This window comes from Vigna umbellata, chromosome 6 (genome assembly GCF_029865625.1).
Source record: "Vigna umbellata cultivar VRB3 chromosome 6, Vumbellata_1.0, whole genome shotgun sequence".
NCBI classification, from domain to species: domain Eukaryota; kingdom Viridiplantae; phylum Streptophyta; class Magnoliopsida; order Fabales; family Fabaceae; genus Vigna; species Vigna umbellata.
In genome coordinates this window covers 7,838,096-7,852,533 of record NC_142170.1, presented here as the reverse complement: position 1 = coordinate 7,852,533, position 14,438 = coordinate 7,838,096, and the positions used below count along the sequence as shown (strand labels likewise).

The 14,438-nt window shown below is 34.4% G+C and overlaps 1 protein-coding gene across 1 annotated transcript; it reads right to left on the bottom strand.

The window, feature by feature from the left end:
* Positions 1–1,063: 1,063 nt before the first annotated feature.
* Positions 1,064–6,877, bottom strand: LOC124824924 (bifunctional riboflavin kinase/FMN phosphatase-like). Its single transcript, XM_047297443.2, has 10 exons — positions 6,281–6,877; positions 5,643–5,832; positions 4,853–4,983; positions 4,090–4,159; positions 3,697–3,762; positions 2,721–2,872; positions 2,553–2,630; positions 1,922–2,055; positions 1,529–1,621; positions 1,064–1,313 (listed from the first exon to the last, which is right to left on the bottom strand). Exons 1-10 carry the CDS (start codon positions 6,369–6,371, stop codon positions 1,224–1,226), a joined length of 1,095 nt encoding a protein of 364 aa, XP_047153399.1. The 5' UTR covers positions 6,372–6,877; the 3' UTR covers positions 1,064–1,223.
* Between the last annotated feature and the right edge of the window lie 7,561 nt (positions 6,878–14,438).

The window sequence follows — 14,438 nt, the reverse complement described above, 5'->3', positions numbered from 1 at the left end:
CAGCAGGTTGCGGGTGACCGCGATCAGACCTTTGCGGAGGGCATCGAGGCCGGGGATCGTGAGGAGAATGACCATTATCCCTCTGCAGCAACAGCGTAGCCTAGCACAACCCACTCTAGCGCCATGAGATTAGATCTCAACTTCCGATGATGCTTCTTCTTGTTTCTTCTTTCTTCCTTTACAATTACAATGAAAGAGGTGCTTCTTCCACGGACAGACACGCAAATTAAGCGTTTTATAACCCACTGTTTCACATTTCCACTCAACTCCCAACAGACACGTGCTTCACATGTCACACACCACCCTCCCCTAAGTAACCCACTTCTTCCCTGACCCGAAAATCACTAAGGTCTCAAGGGCACAGCGAAAGAACGACGACGGAGAAAGAACGACGAAAGAAGACAAGTGCCCCCTAGGAACCCTCTTGCTTGAGACAAAGAAAGGGGGAAGACTTGGGATATAAATTGAAATTACGCAAGCTTTTATGTCTCGGGTCACACTCTCAACTGAGGCAGTAGGTCTATTTTATGCCTCGGGTCACCTCTCAACCGAGGCACTAAGTCTCTTCCAGATAAGTGATCAGATGAAAAGTGAATTTTGAAAGTTATTATGCCTAGGTTGCTCTTATAACCAAAGCAATTGACCCTTTCAACTTCAGTTTCCAAAAAACCAAGACATATAAATTTACTATTATTACAAAAATGCTATTGCATTTTTATATGCTTTGATTTTTATAAAATCGAAGCATATATGGCACGTTAAAATGCAAATTCTTTTACTAATGATTATTACTTGCATTTCCTAACTAATCAATTCATATATATATATATATATATATATATATATATATATATATATATATATATATGAGATTTGTCTTTTTGACGTGTACATTGATTTTCCAAATTTATTCTTTAATTACTTTTTTTAAATTAAAATAATTATTTTATCAGTTTTATTATTTCTTTAAATTTAACCGCTTTTTTTAATTTAACAGTTCCTTTTAAATTTAATTTTAATTATAAAACTACTAATAAAATAAATAAAAACTATTTACAATAAATTTATAAAAATTATTTAAATTTCATAATAATAATAATAATAATTTTATTTTTATTAGCATAAGTGAAAACACATGGTAGAAAGTTGCAACAAGTTGCATACTTGTTACTTCCATCTCGAAATATATGGTCTCTTGGCTGTCCCCTCCAAGTGAAGCTTTTCTATAAACAAGTGAATGATGGCAAATCCAGTGAAGCTCTTGCAATAGACTTGTACTCTTCGAGTTTATCAAAAGCAGTTGAAGAGAGTTCCTGTTCACGCAAGCAAATATTTGGCATAAAATGGGGGCACAGATATAAGATAACAGAAAGAGAAGGCTTTTGGAGCAAAACTGTAATATTCTAATGATCATCAAACTTCTCCTTATAACACGAATAATTCTGTTTTATGCACTTAAAGTCCACTTATGAGCTTTTGGTTGCAAAATAGCCACCTTAGCCATCAAAAAGGTGTCATCATTTATTACCTTGTTATTCCACGTTCTTATGTAGCCAACAAGACTGATTTGCATCTTCTGCTTCTGTTTCAGGTCACTGTTTGAATCAACAAGATAAACACGCTGCAAAATGAGCCCCATGTATTCTCCATTAGTGACCTTCATCAATGTGGTCCAGAAGGATGTAATACATAGTCTAAGAAAGGATTGCAGAAAAAAAGTGTAGTTCTAAAAACTATGAGCTTCCATTCAAATATACAAATTATGATGTGTACCAAAATTATAAATTTGTTATGTGCTCTAACACTAGAACTCAAGAAATTTTGTCTAGACTCAACAACACAAGAGTACTAAATGGTGCATCAGAAGATCCTGATGTGTAATGAAAAACTAAGTTCTAGAGTTTTATAATTGATCACTCACTGTTCTTTTATAGGCAACACAGGAGAAGTCCAAATTAATGCTAGCCAGTATCTTGAATTTCCTATCTGTATCGATCTTGGCCCATCCCAAGTAAAGCCCGACAGCTTGATCAGGAAGAGCAAGTGTTGCATTGTCTGGATTGAGGAATTAAATCAGATTTATAAAACCATGTTAAATCAAGAATTTAACAACTAAGAAGCTAAGCGCTAGTTTACTTTAAAAAAATGTTAATTTTTAATTACAAAATTGTCATCTTGTTTACAATTTATTTTCAAAGATTTATAAAGGAAACAGAGAAAAGAGAAACAAATAAAGACTTGTTTTCAAGGTTGAAAATATAAAATATATTGAAAACAAGATGACAATCGAAGTAAAAAAGTTGAAAACAGAAAATATACTCTCAAAGTAAACGGACCCTAAATTGGATGAGAATGGGTATGTCATCTGGTTTGAATATACAAATATTATTACATTCATACACAGTTTGAAGAGTATGTTCTTGGAAGATTACTAATTAATCCAATGTCATAACTGCATCTAACTAGGAACATGGACGCCTAAGCTCGAGAGAGGCAAAGAGTTTGTTCATATTACCAGTTTTATGAAACGAAAAAGATGAAATTTGGCAAACCTGAGGATTCCTCTAGACATCCAGTAACATACAAACCACTCAGATGAATTGGCTCAATAGGTAATGTGTCATCTAACCCTGCCAACATTAGTTTGAAAGATTATTCTGACAGAGGACATGGCATTTAGAGAAACAAATATTAGAAACTAATTAGTGCATTAGCATTACAGTCATCAAAGGGTGGAAGACCCCATAGCTCAGGTTGAAACTCTAAAAGTGAATGAAGAACAACATTTGCTAGCCCGTTACAATCAGCTTCCCTTTGAGATGGGACAGCCACAATCTTCATTTGTGCAGCATTGGCTGCCTTGACGCCAACCCTGTTAAAAGTGCATTGGAGAACATAAATTACATGTAGCAAATATGAATATCAATAACAGAAATATGCAAGGCTGCACAGAAATTACAAAACTTGGCAGGAGATGTGCGACATCCTGCACGTGAATCAAAGCAGTGAAAATAGTATGCTCACATACCGAGATGAATACCCAGTAGTTGAAGATTAACTCTCATCAACATATACTGTTTTGAAATCAACCAAAACTGTCTGGGAGCTTATTTTGAGAATAGTTTACGAAATTGAAGAAAAATTAATTTAGCAGTAGAACCATGTACACGGTCGGTTATACATTATGAGAATTTTTTAAAATAATTCAGATTAAAATGAATAGGCAATGCTCATCTAAGAACATGGATATGATTTCAACAAACTAATAGAGCGAGTCCTGATAAGAGGGATTGAAAAAAATAAAAATTCAACTTCTTTTATAATGTCCATTTCAACCAAAATAGGTTCATCCAATCGCATAGTGTCTCATACACTCTTGACATATCACACCTTTTGCACTCGACAGCCATCCACACATATCTGTGTAGGTTTGGATATGCCAAAGGATTGGTTGGTGGTCTACTTCAACTATAGGCTTCAACACTGGTGGTACAGTGGCCTCTTCATCAGTGATCACTTTGTTTTGGATTATGTTGGTAACTTTAGATGGTACAGAGCAATTTGATCCCAGAAATTCTAGACCATCCTTGGTCAAGATTAGAATTTACTGTTAGTTGTCACGCAAACAAAAGCTTAACAAAAGTCACAATAGCAAATGCAATCATACACAGTATGCAGAAATTCTGGGAGACTTACAAGGAATCCTCAATCACCAGGCAATTAATTGCATCTACACCCATTTTCTTGGCAGCTTCTTCAAATCTGCAAAAATTAGAATTTGTTTACTGTTGTGGTAAAATTAGAAGAGCATACTTGACCGAGAAAACGAACTTCCCTACTTAACATAGGATGGAAAAAGTGAGAAAACGTTGTGTGATCGGAGTTCTGGAGGAAAATTTATGTAGTTCGATAATTGTAGTTGACTATTTACTTCTAATTGTGATTAGTACGGCTAAAACTTGGGATGGTGGATATTTATTTGGTACTGGAAAAGTCTTACTGTTGGTCATTGTCAATAAATCCACTTGTATTCAAGATTTTTTGTTTCGGGCATATATGAGATGTCAAAGTGCTCAAATAGAATCTTACAAATATGGAGAAGGCTTCCCAGCTTTAACTTGGTCACTTCCTAGAATTACAGAAAAGCTTTCTTTCCAACCTAAAAAAAAATGTGATAAGCATCAAAGAATTCTTTTAACAGGAAAGTATATGTCAGTAATAAGGAAAAGCAAAAGTGTCTTTTAACCAAAAAGAAAGTATAAAAGAAGAAATGGAGAAAAGCAGATAATTTCAGGGATCATTTTCAAAGAAGATACTGTAATGCTCTGGTACCATATCATGCTAAGAAAAGAGACCGAGAAGAGATATAATTTATTAATAAAAGATAAATACAAAATTAGAAACAAAATTGATATCTAATAGTGGAAAATATTTGGGAAGATACTTCTCCATCAAATTGGATCACATTCTCATATTTATTATTAGTCAAATCATATTTCTAACATAATCAACTTCTCTGTACCAAAATTTTATCATATGGATATCAGGTTTTCTTAGTTCTATATAATTATTTTAAAATGAGTTATTAACGATTGACTTTAAAGGCATTAAGCTAGCAAATTTAGTGATTCCAAAACCTTAAGCTAAAACAAGAAGAAAAGAAAAGAAGCATTATCTATTGTTTTCTTTGTCAGATGTTACTTAGGAAACTAGCACTTGTGTCTGCATATTCCCTTGTCCGTAATCAGTTCAGAAATAATAGCAAGCTGACAAGACAACACTTCTTGAAATTAAAAGTCTTAAAATTGAAAGTCAGTAATAAACAAGAAGATGCTAGTTCACAGAAAACAACCTTTGTGATAAGAAATTTTTGCATCTATGTATTCTCGCAAGGAATTTGAGGCAAGAGCCACTGGAACTCCATTTTTCTGGAAATGTTTGATTAGGCGATTCGCACCAGGTAGTGCTTTGGCCTTTGCCCACCTAAACCAATTTATGATTTCAAAATAAGAACCCGTAAATGTGTAAGCAATTGTAATATGACAGTGTCCAACAGGTTTGATTTAAGTTATTAATAGAAAAAAAGTGCATTTCTTTGAAAACAAATTTAGAATATATAATGAATCACATCTCTTACTAATTACTAATAATAACAATCTAACTATGCAGTGTTTAGTGTTTAAAAAATAATTGACTTTTAAACCATACTCAGCCTTCCTCGTCATACTAGATATCTTCATATCAGTCTGACCTCCTAGCTTTAGGTTCCATTTAATATGTATAAGAAAAACACGGGAAGTACTATGAGAATGTTATCCACTTAGTGTGTATTCGGTTTCTATTTTCAATAATTGTTTTAAATTTTAAAATGAAGCTAAATAAGGTTACCCAGACAACTAATAGAGCGTAGTGCAAGGCAAATAGTAGACTGTACAATCAAGGGAGATGTTGAAGAAGATAAAAACAATAAAAGATGAGAAAACGCCTCTTCTAGTTTTAAAAACAACTCTTTTTTAAACAATTTTTAAAAGTGCCATACATTTTAGACGAAAATCTGATGGTAGAGTAGAAAACTGTTATAAAAAATGGTTTTTAACCAAACAAAAAAGTGATTAAAGAATCAAGCACGCCATAATTGATACCTTTCCCTATACATAGGAGTGATTTCATTGATAAATTGATCGGGTGTCAACGGAAGTTCATAGTCCGTAACCATTATAGCTGCTGTGTCCTTTTGTGTCATCCCCAACCTCTTCTTGTCTTCCTTCTCCCTGTCCAGTTCTTTTCCATACCTAGCCAAAAACTCATTCAAGACACCCCTACTAGCCCTTTCTGCACACCAATCGCCCACACACATGCATGGTTCAGAAAGAACCCACAAGAAACAAAATTTCACCAACTATAGATGAGGTGACACTTAATTGTACTCTGGATTCTTGAAGCATCATAATTATGTTACTTAAATCGCCCAGATTTCCTTAAATATTGGAATTGAGTAATTTTGCTCCATATTTCACTTTTTGTTAATATTTTAGTAAATTTTGCCAAAAAGGACAGTGAATAATATTGCCTTAGCTAACTTAGTTTTCCCTTTAGTCGATACTTGAACAACATCAATTAAATATTTAACACAAGAGTAGCTGACAAATCAAAATAACTCAACAAAGATATAAACCTAATTTGCACACTTAGAACTTGGGAACAAAAATCGCGCAACAACACTCCTGCAAGACAAAAAGTATAATTAAATTAAAGCTCGAGGAGAAAAACAGGAGAATACCAGTATCCAGAAGGGTGCCATCCAAGTCAAAAATGACACCCAAAACCTTGGCTCCTTTATCACAGCCTTGAAACTCACTGCAGCAACTCATTTCAGCTCCAAAATTTGAGGATACAAAATTGATAGAAACAATGTGAGGTTGGTAAATGGATGAGAGTGTCCTATATATACAACAAAGAATACAAGATCTGTGTGTTTATGGAAATGCAACTTGAAAGGCATTCCATTCTATTCCACGAGCAATAGTTCATAAATCTTATGGTTCTGTTCTAACAACCATCAAACAATGAAATAGACCGAAAGAATCCTTAACAATCGCACTATGAATGGCTTCGAAACCATTCAAATAGCATATGAAATGAAAGCACCGTTTGATAAATGATAGTATCGTATTCGCACTCTTTTCCGTATTCCGAAGTCTAGTTGATGGCGTCGCCCGCATTAAACTTTGGATATTCCGTCTTCTCTCCTAAACGACAACCAGAGTGAAGCTGTTAAAAAAACCTTCAGGCACATACATATTTTCTCCTATGTATATTGCGTTGCATTCATTAACAAAGACGGCTGCTAAATAGCCGTGTACGGACCCCGTTATCTTTTGAAATAGAAACTGAAATCGCAACAAAAACAGAACGAGAGAAAAGCTATACTGGAATCAAACTAGATTTTTTATCCTAACAAAATAAAAACTAAAACCGCAAATCAACCTAACATCCTGCTACTATTCAATTTAAAATAAAAATAAAGGAAAATTATATAAACACTCTTTTCTTAATGGTTTAATATTACTTTAGGTCTCTATTTTCGTCCAGAATCTCATGTAGGTCCGCTTGTTTTTTCACGTCTCATTTGGGTTCATATTTTTGTAAAATTGAATCAAAGACTTACTTTCAAACTGAAAAGATGTGGTTAAGGAGGTGTTACGTGACATGCTGACAGTATACATGTGTAAGGGAACTTAACATGCTGACATCCTGGTGGTCAGCCACTCGGCCTAATGGTTGGTCACTCGGTTTAGTGGTCGGTCATTCGGTCTGGTAGTATTGAGACTGACCGAACATAAACCGAACGGTCTTTAACACATGCCGAACGATAATCAATGTCTTGTTAAGGAACAAACCGAATGGTCATTTAACACAAGCCGTCATCAATGTCTTGTTAAGGAACAAACCATCAGGCCGACCACCAGACTAAGTGGTCGATCACCAGACTGAGTGGCCGACCACCAGATCAAGTGGCCGACCACCAGGGTGTCAACATGCCATGTCAGCATGTCAAATTCCCTTACACATGTATATTGTTAGCATGCCACGTAACACCCTCCTTAACGGCTTTTGATTAATTTAACGTCAGGCCTCTATTTGATTCAATTTTACAAAAATAAGGACCAGTTGAGACGCCGATAAAGAATGAGACCTATTTGAGATTCGGGACGAAAATAGAGACTCTTAATTTAAGTTTATTTAACAGAAGCATTTTTCTTTTAATTTATTTTGGATGCTGAGATGAGAAGGTTTATATATGATAAAAATAAAAAATTACTTACAATTTATATAATCACAAATTTCCTTATAATCAACAAATATATATATATATATATATATATATATATATATTTGCTTTATTTTCTCTTTCAAATAAAGTCAAAAGTGTTACTCTACTTGAGTTTTATTTCTTTTAACTCCAAATTCCTTTTTTTGATTTTTCTCTCTCTCTCTAACTTATGGCTTAATTTTTCTTAATTTGAAATTAAATTTATTAAATAATATTTTAAAATTAAATAAAATCATAAAAAAATGAATAGTTATATATTAAAATTAACATACAAAATTATAAAATTATAATGTCACCTAAATTTTGACTAAAAAAAATAGCATGATAAAAATTTTAACAACGGTTTTTTTAATATATTATAAGTTTATTGAATTCTATTATAATTAGTTTAAAATTCTTTAAAATAGATTTTGACTAATGACTTACAATATTAATTTCTTTCGTGTAAAATACTTAATTATTCCGTGATTATGGTCTTATATAACTCTTTTAAGATAATTCATTATCTTTTATTTGAGTATGAATAGTTATTAGAATTTAGGATATCTCTTATGGATCTCCGAAATACAATGCATACACTAAGATCATCACCACAAAAAAAAAATCTTGAAATTCTCTTAACACCATCACCATCCATAACCATAATCATCACCTCAATTTCATACATCATTATTTGTATGCATATTTATCCATAAATATATCAATCATTCTTATATTACATTATAATAATTAATCCTTTTAACATTCACAAAATCACATATTAAACATACTATAACTGACATATGAAAATCGAGTCAGACTTTAATAATTTCGCTCAGCAAGATTATCTACTCACTTAACGAGTAGTGCTAGAAAGCACACTCGTTCTATGACCAGATAGCTCGCCTAACGAGAATATCTCTAGAACTACATACTTAAATTATTATAAAAATCACCCACTAAGACTTGTGTCACCCAGCCACTATCAAGTCAATGAGTTCTCTGACTTTAGTTTTGTCCAAAGAGTATATTCTCGTTTAGGGACCACCAAGTCAATAGCTCTCTAAGTTTGATTTCGTTTAACAAGTATATTCTCATCCATTGACAACAAAGTCAGTAACTCTCTAACTTTGACCCTCCATCTTGCATAACATAGTTTTACATATTTATGCTATTCTAGCCCTACTCAATCCAACAATAGTCACAAATTTCAAAATGTACCAACTATCATATTACTCAGTGAATCAATTCATCTATTGCAATACCAACCAAACATGATAGACGGACCCAATCCATCAAATAATCAAGGCCCAAATACTAGAAGCTGGAAAGCATCATTGCAGCCCATGAAGGTGCGCCCAGCACAAGCCCTAGGAGCGCTCAACCCATTTCCACTTTTCAGCACGTGTTTCATGTGAGATGGCTGCATTTAACACCTAGCCACGTGGCCTTTGATCCTTAGAATAGGAATGATGATCAGTTGTGTATTCCTTCGTGCATAAAGGGGGTGAATCATCTATAAATTCACCCACCTCACATTGTAATCGAGACTTTTGAAATGATGAGTAAATTTTGCTGCGTTTGAAGCCAGCGCTTACTCTGCCCAAAAGTCACCGTCCTTGAGCTTCCCCTTCCCCTCCTCTAGCTTCCTTCCAGGGATGGAAGGTTGTCTGAGCTAGCTCTGCTGCCACCGATAACTCCTTCATCCACCAAAATCATCCACTAAACCCAAGTCTTCTGCTGTCATTTGATTTTCATGTGCGAGCATCAACTATGCTCACGATCCAATCCATCCATCCGCTGCATCATTACATCCATTAGCTAGGACACAACCTATCAAAACATCATATCAAATTTCAAAATATAATTCTTGTAAGCCAAATTAAATCCTAACTCTACGTCAGATATCATATTTCATCAAATGTTGGTTGATTTCGGCAAGTGCACCGTATCGTTTCAAGTAATAAACCATAGTAATACCAGGTATTGTTTTCCCAAGAGACTCGTAATACTAAAGAATTGTGCGATTAAAAACTCATCTAGACTCAATAGAACAACATTCATTTACAGGTATGTGCAACAAGATAAATTCACAAATATACAATGGTTGGACTTTGGTCATTAAAGGCACTTAGATATGGACAAGACTAGAAATTGTATGAAATGACATTATTAAGGTTAGTTTTCATCGATTTCACTCTTGTGCTTACCCTATTTCATCTCCTCTCCATCAATTTACTAAAGTCAATCCACAAAAACACACTGGCCCTAATCCCTTAGGTGGAAGAGCCTATGTTTTCCCTATTAAACTCCAATCCCTTGGAAAATCTAACAAGCAAACCCGCATTAAAGAGCTAGAATATCAAGACAACATGTGAATCATCTTTCATCCCTAGAATCAATAACCACAAGGACTCTTGTTTCAGTTCAAGGTTCCATCTTACGTCCCCATAATCCATGAAACCCCAAAATCAAGTCATGAACATTCCTATTACATGCAATCTTTAAGATCGGAAACAAGAATACTAACAATTGATAGAAAAGGAATATATATATATATATATATATATATATATATATATATATATATATATATATATATATATATATATATATATATATATATATATATATTCAAATCAATCATCTATTACACAAGAATTCAAAGGCTACATCTAACACTAACAAGATGAATTTGGTTCTCCACGGAAGTGGAGAACCCTAGAGCTTACAATCATGGATGGAAGAAGAAGGAAACCCAAAGGAAGAGGAGGACACATCTCCTCACGGCCTCCATGAGCTTCAGTAGTGAAATCGCGCCTCCAAGGAACCAAAGACCCGAAGCTCTTCGCGTTTCTGAGTTAAATAGATCAAATCTGCCATGTCAACAAAAATGGGTGGGGGCCCGGGCACGTGTCAGTCAAACTCAGCAGCTGGTGCACTGGAGCTCAAGGGCCCATGGAAAAAGGGGGCTCGAGCCTAACTCTGCCGCACTGCTTCTTTTTCTGGTTTTTTCTGCATATTTGCTTGCTTTTGTGGTTAATTCAGTTCTCTACATTGTTGGAGATTCTTCCAAGCATAGTTTTAGCTACAAAAGAATGGGATTAGTGATGAAGTTACATCAATGTAGCCTAAAACACATTTATTTAGAAAACAAGACAAAAGAAGAGGATTAAGCAAGTTACAAGTTAGAAAGGAGTTGATTTTGCTACTAAAATGATGCTTAGATAATGGTAAGAATTAGCATTATCAAACTCCCCCAAACTTACAACTTTGCTTGTCCTCAAGCAAAAGTACTTCACTTAGCAAACAATTTAATCACAGTGGTCTAGTAATCCAAGAAACAATTTAAATCAAATAAACAAAATCAATCATGCTTGCTCAACTTGGAAATTACATTCAAGAGATAATATGGCCTTAGCAAGCTAAACTTCAACCATGGTGCTCACAAATTAAAAGTCACAAGATAGATGCAAATGATAGATCAACAAACATGGCAAGTTGTTTTCATTGAGTGCATGGAACCAATCCTTACCAAAGAAAGTGTTTCACTCAATCACAATGGTGTATAAGGATGTGTGTGTTACTCTCAACTATCACAGTGTTACGCAAATCAACTTTGCCTTTCGTTTCAACAATATTAAACACATTCACAAGCAAGTTAACATCACAAGGACTTTTTGAAGCTTGTATTGTGGCTAGGCTAAGAAGAAAACTTGGTTTTTCTGGACAACAAAGTACCTTGAGATAAGAGACCAAACAATTTAATTCATGATATATCATAGTATCTCTTTTGCTCCAAAATTGAATAAACCACTCTCAACTTATTTCCCAACTCTTTTTCATTAAATTCATTTTTGGTTTTTCTTCTTATCCTTTCTTCTTTTTCTTTCTTTTTAACTCAACTTATTGTTTTCTCAATGCTCTCTTTTGATAATAAGAACTCCCCCAAACTTAAATCATTCTCCTCATCCTAACATATATGTTCATCTCAACTCAAGGTAAGGAGGTTAAGGATTTTTTCAATAAGCTTACGATTTTAAGAATGAGAAAGTTTTCTTTAAGGTTCAAAGGTTATGCTGTGACTTTTAGGCTCAAAATGTAGAAGAGGTGGAAGAACAAGATGACCTTGATAATTTGTAAAATGCAAGTAACTAGTTCAAATAGAGAAACTCAGGCAAAATCAACTGTGATTCCAAAGTAATAACATTCAGTTAAAAATCTATAAAAGTGATTTATAGAAATATGATGAGAACTCCTAGAGAAAAGTTAAAAAACTCTATAAAAGTGATTTATAGAAATATAGTGTGTTTTAAAAATAATAAAACTATTTATGTTAAAATTATTAATGTTAAAACATTTTACTATTAAAATAATTGAGTCTCACTATTTTTAAATTATTATTATTTCTAAAATATCATTTTCTATATCTTTATAATATATAATATTTCTCTATTAAAAAACCTCAGTGCACATGCATTGGTCTAGACTAATTTTGCTCAAAAGAACCATTTTTATATATTAGAATACAAAGTATTAAAATGTTTTTTATAAATGTTTTTGAAAGTGCTTATTTTAATTTTAATTTTCTGAGAATAGAAGTCACAAAATATTTTTGCAGAAATCATTAAGGTTTAATCATTTTGGAGGTCGTTATTTGTGCATAATCATCTCAAATAGGTCATCGTATTTTTTTTATCTTAATTAGTACCCTTTTTTATGTAAAGTTTAGTCAAATTTGACCTTGCCGTTAAATTCAGTGGACGACGTTAAAATTTGTGTGTCTTGGCTTGCTGACTGCGCAATTGTTTAATGACGTAGTCTCATTACATGTAATTTACAAATGAAAAAGCAAAAGATTAAAATGACCAGGATTGACCAGCTATGACCATATGGATGTAGTCGATGAGGGACTGCCACGTGGTAGCCCCCTTTCTCCCAACTTAGGGTTCTGCAGATGAGGCAAAGGAGCTTGCGCTGCACCGCACTCGAAGGAGAACGAAGGCGCTGGAAATTCCTCTCGTGGTGGCGTGTTGAATGCTAGTGCTTCTTATAGGTTCAATTTGGGATTTTACGCAAGCAGAAAGAAGCATTGACTGATGGAAGATGAAGGCGCTGCAGTTTCTGTGATTTTGGGAATGATTTGCAGGTTTTGGATTGTTGTTGGTGGTGAGGTGTAAGAAAAAGATAGGTTGGTGGTTCTGGAATGGACGAACACGTAGGCTAGGGTCTCTATTTTCGCTTTTCGCGATTATGGTTCCCTCTTTGCAGTTGATGAAAGCACGAGGGAGATGGTGGTTTTGCCATCGCTACTGGCGGCGCGATTTTCTGTTGGGTTTCTCTATGTTTGATTTGCAGGTGGTGATGGACGAAGCTTCGTGATTGTGCGTCAATGGAGGAAGCTTCGCGTTTCTGGGTTGGTTATGGAGGAGATCGTGATGCAATTTGGGGCTGGTTTCTAGTGGCTGGCCATGAGCATGAGCGACGCGATTTGGGTTTACTGAACGACGATGACAGTTAGGCAGTGGCGGCAAGATGTGTAGGAAAAAATTGGTACCGTTATAGAGTTGCGCAGCGGAATAAAATATTTGGAAAGCGTGTTACGGTCACAAATCAAGTTTTGATAGTCCGTTTTAGAAAAACAATTTTCTTAGAGAAAATTTATCAAATAGTTGATGTGCATAAAACAGTAACGAGTGTAAGGAATAGAAAAGTTGACACACTGGATTTTTATCCTGGTTCGATTCAAAAGAATCTACGTCCAGTTGTTAATCACTATAAAGAGTGATTAACGATTTCACTAAAATCAGTTTCAGCAAAATACAATTAAGAGTGAATAAACAAACCGAAATATAAAACCTTCCTTCGACCAACGAAATGGAAGCCAACAATCTACACTTTCCTTCAACTCTGGAACAGTGCAGAACAATTCTTCCTTCGACCAACGAACCGGAAGAACAATAGCGTTGCCAACTCGAAGAGAATCGCTCCGACCTTTGACCCACAAAGCGAGAGCTTCTCCTTTTCACGAGACTAGGCAGTGCAATGAACTAGCTTTTGGAACTTCCTCAGATCACACTGTACTCTCAAAAGCTCAGTAGTTTTTCTAAGAGTTCTAGAACTCATCTATATAGCCCACTGTTCTAAAGTTTGCAAAGATGAATTACAACTGCCGCAGATAATCGATTATTGTTAGTGATAATCGATTATTCGAGTCCGTTACAGGGTTTTCAAAAAGTGATAATCGATTATCCTGAGGAATAATCGATTATTCCAGAGGCTTTTGGCAGTTCTCATCAGAACTGTGATAATCGATTATTTGGAGTAATAATCGATTATTCCAGAGCAACGAGGTTTTTCAGAAGGGCTTAGGATAATCGATTATAGCTTCTAATAATCGGTTAAATGCGTAGCAGTTCTAAAAATACGAATTTTTCTAAGTATTACATGTTTAAGGCTTTTCCTAATACATTTATAATCTACAAATTGCTTTTAAAACAACTATAACAATGTATCATCTTTCAGCATCATCAAAATTATTTATCTTCAAATTTACCAATGCTCTTCATTGGTAACAATCTCCCCCTTTTTGATGATGATCAAAAATCGCTTTTTAAAAGCAACG

Coding starts and splice junctions, on each gene's coding strand:
- LOC124824924 (XM_047297443.2), bottom strand. CDS start 6,371: ATGAGTTGCTGCAGTGAGTTTCAAGGCTGTGATAAAGGAGCCAAGGTT. Junction 4,984..5,642: donor ACTCCTATGTATAGGGAAAG/GTATCAATTATG, acceptor AAATTGGTTTAG/GTGGGCAAAGGCCAAAGCAC. Junction 2,873..3,696: donor CTGGTGATTGAGGATTCCTT/GTAAGTCTCCCA, acceptor CACTTTTAACAG/GGTTGGCGTCAAGGCAGCCA.